Genomic DNA, 8,342 nt, shown 5'->3' on the forward strand with positions numbered 1-8,342 from the left:
TTTCATAAGGTAGAAATCTGTTTGTTTGTTAGGTTTTTTTCTGAAGTCATATTAATTTTCCTTATCTTGTATTCACTTGCAGATAACCGAGCACTATGCTCTCGCCAAATGAAGCAAATAGACAGACTTACAACACGACTGTTAGAGCATGATTATAGGTAGTCTCTTAGAAATATATCTTAGCAATATTTAAGTAATTTATTTGTAAAAGTGATTGTTAAGAGATAGTATTTTTGAGTTAAGATTTTTGTGTGATTAATGGTAGGCTCTTAACATGTGGTTCTTAGAAAAAAAATATTAATATAAAAACAAAAATTATAATTATAGAAAATTTAATAATTGTTGCAAATTAAAAAAATTAAAACATACATGAGATACAATTTATAACATAAATAACATAAAACACAAAATTGCGGCTTGCTGACGATCATCGTAATAGTCCAAAGAATTATCCAACGCTTGCTGGAAAGCATTGGATAATTCTTCGTCCAACGCTTCTTCGAAATTGTAATTGGAAGATGATGCCATTTTGTATGTAGAATTTTTAGGAAGAAAAGGTTTTGGGTTTAGAACAAGGATTTGACGTGAAAAGAAATTGTTGGTTTTAGGAAGAAGGATTTTTACGAAGAAGGATTTGGATTTTTTTTAGGAAGAAATTGTTGGTTTTAGAAACAAGGATTTGGATTTTTTTTAGTATATTGTTGGTTTTAGAATATTTAGGAAGAACAATTTGGATTTTTTTTAGGAAGAAATTTGTAAGAAAAAAAGAGACAGAATACAAGATAATTGAAGGTGATATTACAAGTTGATATTCATCAATTCCACACTTTGCAATTGAGGAGTCATCGGTTAAAGCTAGGTGTGTGTTTGTACAAAAGACCGAAATCGTGTAATTTGATTTAGAAGTTCATGGTTTGATGCTCTGTTTGTAGAAAAGTGTAAAATGATTTCAGATTACAACATTGCAGCTCAGTTCATTATGTGTCAATATTAGATCATAACTAATACTACAACTACAAAACCATGAAAAGAAGCAGTGACTAAATGAAAAACTCACTCATAATTCCATGAAAGCAAGTCATTGTTATATGTTTCCATGTAAAACTCAAAATGAAAAAGTAAGAGAAGAGTTGAGTAGCATACAGGATGACACAGACTTCATCTTCCTTTAGCTCTCCGGTGGGATCCACTGTGCCCATAAGGTAGTAAGATTCGGTCACAGGAAGCTTGCCTCACTCATAATTCCATGAAAGCAAGTCATTGTACAATGAGTTCTCTTTCCCATACTTCTTCTCAAAGATGTCTCGAAGATCTCCAAGCTCAGGAATCTCAGAGCATCTAGGTGCAGCAACAATCAAACTAGCAATACCTTCCTTAAGATCCACAAGACATTGCCTAAAAAAACTAGCAATACCAAATTCATTTCATGACGAATGCAGCAACCGATAAGGCTCCGATGTAAGTACCAGTCAAGCAAAGAAAGAAGAATGCCAAGAAGCCTCCAGCAACAGCAAGTGAAATCAGAAGAGAGATTATGATAGCATTAGCTGTTGCAGCTACAAAGAAGAGTGTGAAGACAACCAAAGCCATTGTTGTAAGAAGAAATATTGTTCCCATCTGCAACAAGAATAACAAGATAATAACAAATCAATATAATATGAGATACCCACGAAACTTGACTCAAATGGGTTCAATAAAACACTAAACTTTTCAATAAAGCATCAAACTTTTCATCAATGGTAAAGAGACACAGAACCAAGACGATTTAGGACACAAAATGTTAATTTACTTCAGGAAATCGAATTGAAGATAAAGGAAGGCTAAATTGAAATTGAAATTAGTCTCTAATTAGGTTCAATCATTGATCAAAGTCCACTTACAGTGATGACAAGCAGAGCACGAAGCGAGCTGCTTCTACGAGTCCATAGAAGAATCTCGCGTCCTGTTCTTTCAGAAGCTTCTCGAAGCTTAGGCCCATTTTCGGCGACGGAGTTTCTTACACGTTCAAGAAACGAAGACGACGCATCACCAGTTTTCGAATTTGGGAACAAAATCGAACCTGAGACAAATCAAGGAATAGAGACTCTTCAAATCCTCATGCTTCTCTATAGAGTCCGGTTTACGATAACCATTCTTCGTTCCTCCGTTGACAATTTCTTCTCCGACATCATCGCCACCGACAACGTCGACAATTTCTTCTCCTGTTTTTCTCTGTGTGGGGAAATCGCGAAGAGAGAGAGAAAACGCGACACCTGACACCTTTTAACACTGAAAACGTTCCTTAGTTAAAAGCAGCATTATCAATTTAATTTAAATCATTTAAAAACCTAAGATTCACTTAACATCCCACCGATAATCATGCTCTTAGTCTCTTGGAAGTTCAATAGTGGAAAGAGTGGACCATGTAAGACACAAATCAAGAGTTAGAGAGTAGGTAGGAGGAAAATGTTGAGATGATGCAAGTTTAGGTGTGGGGTTAGTTTTGAGATAGCTATAGGTGATTTCTCAAATAGCTGACACTTAGTCTCTCTACTTCCATAATGTACGTCTCTTCTACGCCAAAAATTCTCACCCCCAAATTTTCCTTCCAACGCTTTTCCTCACCTCATCAATTTTTCTTACGTTTCGAGTACCACCTATTTCAGCAACATTAAATATTGTGTAATAGCATTGACTGTCAATTTTTTAATTAAAACTAAACATAATTTTACATAAATCACACGAAGCTTCTATAGAAGTTCAAGAAGAGGAAAATTCATTTGAGTTTCTATTTGAAACCGTACCTTAAAGGCTAAGGCTATAGATTAAATGGTGAAATAATGATATGAATACAAATGGAAAAAAAAATAAGAAATAACGCGTTCTTTATTAAGGTATTTGATTGATATCATATAAGCAAGCAAGCGGGTGTAACACAGAATAAAATAAAATAAAAAGGCTTCTTCTATAGGTTGGTAAGCGGCAATCCAGCTGCCATTTGCCTATTTGACTTCCCCCATTCGATCATGGTGAGCTCGTCTTCTCTCTTCTCCTCTTATCTCTTTCTCTGCCATTTTCTTTTGCTTTAAAGCTCTCTCAATCATGAACATGAAGATCCCCATCACAACATTTCAGTCATCCTCATGAATAATTCTACATCAGGTTTCTTCTCTTTCCCTTTCTGATTTTCAACACTCTTACCACATTTCTACTTTTGTGTTATATATCGGTTTTTGTTACACATTCTTGCAAAAATCTTCGAATATAAGGATTCTTGATTGAAATGTGATGATTTTGTGTTGATAACTTGATATCTGGTGTGGATTGAATGATTAGTGATTATCTCTGTTAAATTTTGTCTGATTGTGTTTCTGTTTGTGTTGTTGACATGGAATGTGGGCAGTGAGGAGGCTGGTTTCGTCTAAAGCAATGAAATGTTTCTACTTCAGCAAAGACAAAACTCAGGATGATGAAGCTAAGACGAGAAAGTTTGGTTCCATTACGATGGCTAGAGGAGGATCAGGGTCTGAATTTAACTCTGATACAAGTACTGCTACTTCCATTACTTCTTCCTTGCACGTTCTCTCAGAGACACACAGTAACAATCTCAAAGTCTTTGCCCTCGATGACCTTAAAACTGCTACCAAAAATTTCAGCCGCTCATTGATGATCGGTGAAGGTGGCTTTGGCGGTGTCTTTCGTGGCGTGATTCAGAACCCTCAAGATTCTCGTAAGAAGATTGAAATTGCAGTTAAACAACTCAGTAGAAGAGGTCTCCAGGCAAGCAAATCTTTCTTTATTCTTACTTTGGCTTTTTCTTTGGTTCGGTTCTGATTTGCACAGAGCCTTCAATAATCTAACAACATAATTACATATGAATGTATTAACAGGGTCATAAAGAATGGGTGACAGAGGTAAATGTACTGGGAGTAGTGGAGCATCCGAATCTGGTGAAGCTGATCGGTTATTGCGCTGAGGATGATGAGAGAGGGATCCAAAGGCTACTTGTTTACGAATACGTACCAAACAGAAGTGTTCAAGACCATTTATCCAATCGTTTTATTGTCACTCCTCTCCCTTGGTCCACCAGATTAAAGATTGCTCAGGACACTGCTCGAGGACTTGCTTATCTTCATGAAGGCATGGAGTTTCAGGTGTGCCTTCTCTATCCATGATCACAAATGCCTGTCAACTTTTTTGAATGTGTTATTGATATGTATTCATCTTATATGCAGATCATCTTTAGGGATTTCAAATCCTCCAATATTCTTCTTGATGAGAATTGGAATGCAAAGCTCTCGGATTTCGGACTGGCTCGAATGGGTCCTTCTGATGGAATCACTCATGTCTCCACTGCGGTACGCCACACGTGACTTGTTATGTCTCCATTGATTGTTTGAAACAATTGAAGTCTTAATGTTTGATTGGTAGGCAATAACCAAACTATGAATCCACAGGTTGTAGGGACCATTGGTTATGCAGCACCGGAATATATCCAAACAGGACACCTCACTGCCAAGAGTGACGTGTGGAGCTACGGAATCTTTCTATATGAACTCATCACAGGAAGACGACCTTTTGACCGTAACCGCCCAAGAAACGAGCAGAATATCCTGGAGTGGATCAGACCACACTTGTCCGACATAAAGAAGTTCAAGATGATCATCGACCCAAGACTTGAAGGAAACTACTACCTCAAATCAGCATTGAAGCTAGCTGCAGTTGCTAACCGGTGTTTGATGGTGAAGGCGAAGGCTAGGCCAACAATGAGTCAGGTTTCAGAGATGTTAGAAAGGATAGTGGAAACATCAGATGATGCTCCTTCAGGACTGCCATTGATGAAGAGCTTGACACCTAAAGCTGCATTCGAGGCCTCAAGAAGAGAGAGAGTTAAAAGAAGATTTGTTGAACTTTTGATCGGAGAAAATGGTTGTCCCAATTTACCCACTTGGTCTCCTAAACTTGTTACTTCTACTTGATTTTTTGAGAGAACAAACTCACCACCGCTTGTGTTATGGAAAAGGGGAAGCGTAGTATCATTGTCGTTTTGCTATGAATAAAACGGCATGCAGTTCACCCACAATAAACACCGTGTCGTTTGCTGTTGAAAGTAACAATATCACTGTCTTCTCTGATTTTTATGTTTCCGATTAAAGCTCCGTCACAATCCAGCTCCGATAATTGGGGTTTTAGGGTTTTCCGATTTGTTCCACAATGCTCTATATTTGCCGCCATGCCAAAACCCTAGCTTCCTCCTGCACCAACCTTACTCAGAAACGAACCTACGTCGACGTTTACATGAAATGGAAGAGAGATCCTTATTTCGACAACATCGAACACATTCTCCGATCATCTCAGCTCAAATCCGTCATCGGTCTCAAGAACTGTATCGTCCAGGATCCTAATCGCTGCATTCCGATATCTGCCATCTCCAAGAAGACGCGTCAATTCGATGTATCAACCAAAATCGCTCAGTTTTTAAGGAAATTTCCGTCAGTCTTTGAGGAGTTCGTTGGTCCAGAGTATAATCTCCCATGGTTTAGATTGACACCAGAAGCTACAGAGCTCGATAGGCAAGAGAGAATCGTTTACCAAACTTCCGCAGAGGATTTGCGTGATAGGTTGAAGAAATTGATTCTGATGAGTGAAGATAATGTTTTGCCACTAAGTATAGTTCAAGGAATGAAATGGTATTTAGGTTTGCCTGATGATTACTTGCAATTTCCAGAGATGAATTTAGATTCTTCGTTTAGGTTTGTGGATATGGAAGATGGAGTTAAAGGTTTAGCAGTAGACTATAATGGAGATAAGGTTTTGTCTGTGTTGCAGAAGAATGCAATGAAGAAGAGACGAAGAAGAGGAGAATTGGATTTAGAAGAGATTGAGTTTCCTCTGTTTCCATCAAAAGGTTGTAGATTGAGAGTCAAAATTGAAGATTGGTTAAAAGAGTTTCAAAAGCTTCCTTATGTATCACCATATGATGATTATTCATGTTTGGATTCAAGTAGTGATGTAGCAGAGAAGAGAGTTGTTGGGTTTCTTCATGAATTGCTTTGTCTTTTCGTCGAGCATTCCGCAGAGAGGAAGAAGTTGTTATGTCTCAAGAAGCATTTCGGATTGCCGCAAAAGGTTCATAAGGCGTTTGAGAGACATCCGCAGATTTTTTACTTGTCTATGAAGAACAAAACTTGTACAGCTATTCTAAGAGAGCCTTATAGAGATAAAGCCAGTGTAGAAACACATCCTGTGTTAGCTGTAAGGAAGAAATACATCCAGTTGATGAAGAATTCAGAGTTGATTCTGAAGAGTAGAAGGAATCGTTTCGGGTTTAGGGACGAAGGGATTGTAGAGAAAGATTTGGATTTGGATTTTGAAGGCTAAGGCAAAATACTGTACCTTACAAGAATCAGTTTATGACCGATCTTTTATTAATCAACTTTCAAACCAGTTTTAAGATGCAGATCATCACTCAGGATATTACAAAAGCTTTGAATGCAAGAATGAATTGCTATACGAAAACATAAGACAAAACAGAAAAAGAAAAAAAGAAAAAAAAAAAAAAGGTATTCCCCTGAAGACAAAATGGGTATAAGAGTTTGTAAGAAAAAACAGAGAAATATTTTCAGCTGCTCAATTTCTCAACGATCTTGGAGAGAGCTGAATATGAGCCAATGACTGAAGATATTGCTCCTACTATGATGATTAATACACACAACATCATCTACAATAAACCAACCAAAACATTGTTGATGAATCTTCTTAAAACACTAGAAACAATGTTTTTGTGGGAAACTAGTATAAATACAGAATTGCTAAGAAGATTTACCTGGGTCGGGGTAACTTTTCTCCGTACGATGCTCAAGAAACACGCTGGAGGAAGTATTAGAGTCTGCACAAAACAAAATATGAACTTATATATATCCAAACTTAAGATCCTCATTTGTAGACAAACCAGAATTTGAAGGAAAAGATAGCTTACGACGAGCATAGTCAACAACGATCCAATCAATGACATGACAAGACCTGCAAGATTTTTGAGTATAAAGTATGATTTTCAAGAAAATGAGCTTTTGGATCAAAATGGTAAAGAGGATCTTACCAAAGAAGGGAATTGCAAGACCAACAAGCAGCGTAGAGAAGACCAATGCGGTTCTAATGCCGATGGCGTACCAATGTGACCTTATATGCCTTGATGGTATCAACTCCTCAAGACTCATTGCTACTGGAGAAATGGTCAAAGCATATTTGGTAAATGGATTGACCACCTGTGAAACGGTTTAAAACAAAACGGTTTTAGTTCCAATGTGATAACCAACATGCAAGAACTAATACATAGTGGAAAGAAAACATATTTGATCCACTTACCGTAGTCCACACGGCAATCTTAGTAGCAACCAAATCTTGAGGCAAGTTGAGAGTAAACTGTGATTGTGTTGATTCTCCAAACATCGTATAACCCATAACAGCGACGCCGGCATACATCAGAGTACAAATACCAAAACTGCACAATATTATCAATCTTTCATCTATCAAAATGGTTGCATATTTTCTTGAAGTTTGCATAGGCAAAAGTCGAAGCGGTCTAGAAGATAAGAACTTGTTGAAAGCGACATAAGCTTACCATGTCAAGAGAACAGCAGGGTATTGAGATGGTTTGGCCATAGAAGTATAAATGTTGGGAAAAACAGCATGTCCTGAGTAGCAGTAACCATATAGTCCTATAGCTACAGGTAAAGTTGACAAGTTTAGTGTAGTTCCTTTGCTGTGAATTCCAACTTCATCTACCAAACCAATCCAAAACAAACACAAAACCACTAGCACCGATGCAATCACCCCTCCAGCTGAGATATAACTCAGTACACTGAGATCTCTGAGCCAAACGGTGGGGAGAACCGCGAGAGTGGTTAGCAATGCAAATAGATGGCGGGCATCTAACTGAAACCCTCCAATACTTAAGGCAGCATTTGGATATAATGAAGACAAATTATCACTCTCCAATATTATATATTCCACACAGCAAGCCTGCAAATATGAATACAATCATGTCAAGTATGAAAATGTATCAATATTATCTAGTATCTACTATATAGTCACTATCAAACTAATCATTTCACACTAGTAACTTTTAAGAAGCTTTTTGGGGATCATTTCCATCTAAAAATATAGTATTTTTGCTGCTTTAGTGACGTCAAAAGCAGCTTTAAGAAGGAACAAATCGAAACAAAGAGAAAAAGTTTAAAGCAGCTTCAGGTAGTGCCAAATCTAGAACTAGTGGCAGAATGTATGGGACCCTCAGCTAACGTGTTTCACAACATGGGGTCACATACTTAAGATCTCTTTTGTTGTTTTTTAAAAACACAATC

General features: G+C 37.4%; 4 protein-coding genes and 1 pseudogene across 4 annotated transcripts in view; 3 read left to right on the top strand and 2 right to left on the bottom strand.

The window, feature by feature from the left end:
• The window catches only part of LOC110226395, a 1,288-nt gene extending 1,176 nt beyond the window's left edge, over positions 1-112 (top strand). Inside the window, exon 6 of the mRNA XM_021018062.1 lies at positions 83-112. Within this exon, the coding sequence (XP_020873721.1) occupies positions 83-112 (30 nt within the window). The remainder of the gene's footprint in view (positions 1-82) is intronic.
• A 925-nt stretch (positions 113-1,037) lies between these two features.
• LOC9298987 lies at positions 1,038-2,360 on the bottom strand (annotated as a pseudogene).
• A 32-nt stretch (positions 2,361-2,392) lies between these two features.
• LOC9298988 (probable serine/threonine-protein kinase PBL19) lies at positions 2,393-5,018 on the top strand. The gene is made up of 6 exons (XM_002862862.2): positions 2,393-3,008; positions 3,094-3,141; positions 3,383-3,759; positions 3,870-4,133; positions 4,215-4,337; positions 4,437-5,018. Exons 2-6 carry the CDS (start codon positions 3,123-3,125, stop codon positions 4,956-4,958), a joined length of 1,305 nt encoding a protein of 434 aa, XP_002862908.1. The 5' UTR covers positions 2,393-3,008; positions 3,094-3,122; the 3' UTR covers positions 4,959-5,018.
• Positions 5,019-5,108: 90 nt separating this feature from the next.
• Positions 5,109-6,526, top strand: LOC9298985 (protein ROOT PRIMORDIUM DEFECTIVE 1). The gene has a single exon (XM_002862863.2). It carries the CDS (start codon positions 5,194-5,196, stop codon positions 6,358-6,360), a length of 1,167 nt encoding a protein of 388 aa, XP_002862909.1. The 5' UTR covers positions 5,109-5,193; the 3' UTR covers positions 6,361-6,526.
• Positions 6,384-8,088, bottom strand: LOC9298986 (proton-coupled amino acid transporter 3). The gene is made up of 6 exons (XM_002862866.2): positions 7,601-8,088; positions 7,345-7,480; positions 7,079-7,244; positions 6,959-7,002; positions 6,806-6,868; positions 6,384-6,700 (listed from the first exon to the last, which is right to left on the bottom strand). Exons 1-6 carry the CDS (start codon positions 7,639-7,641, stop codon positions 6,602-6,604), a joined length of 549 nt encoding a protein of 182 aa, XP_002862912.2. The 5' UTR covers positions 7,642-8,088; the 3' UTR covers positions 6,384-6,601.
• Between the last annotated feature and the right edge of the window lie 254 nt (positions 8,089-8,342).

The sequence above is a fragment of the Arabidopsis lyrata genome (assembly GCF_000004255.2).
Source record: "Arabidopsis lyrata subsp. lyrata unplaced genomic scaffold ARALYscaffold_92, whole genome shotgun sequence".
Lineage (NCBI taxonomy): Eukaryota > Viridiplantae > Streptophyta > Magnoliopsida > Brassicales > Brassicaceae > Arabidopsis > Arabidopsis lyrata.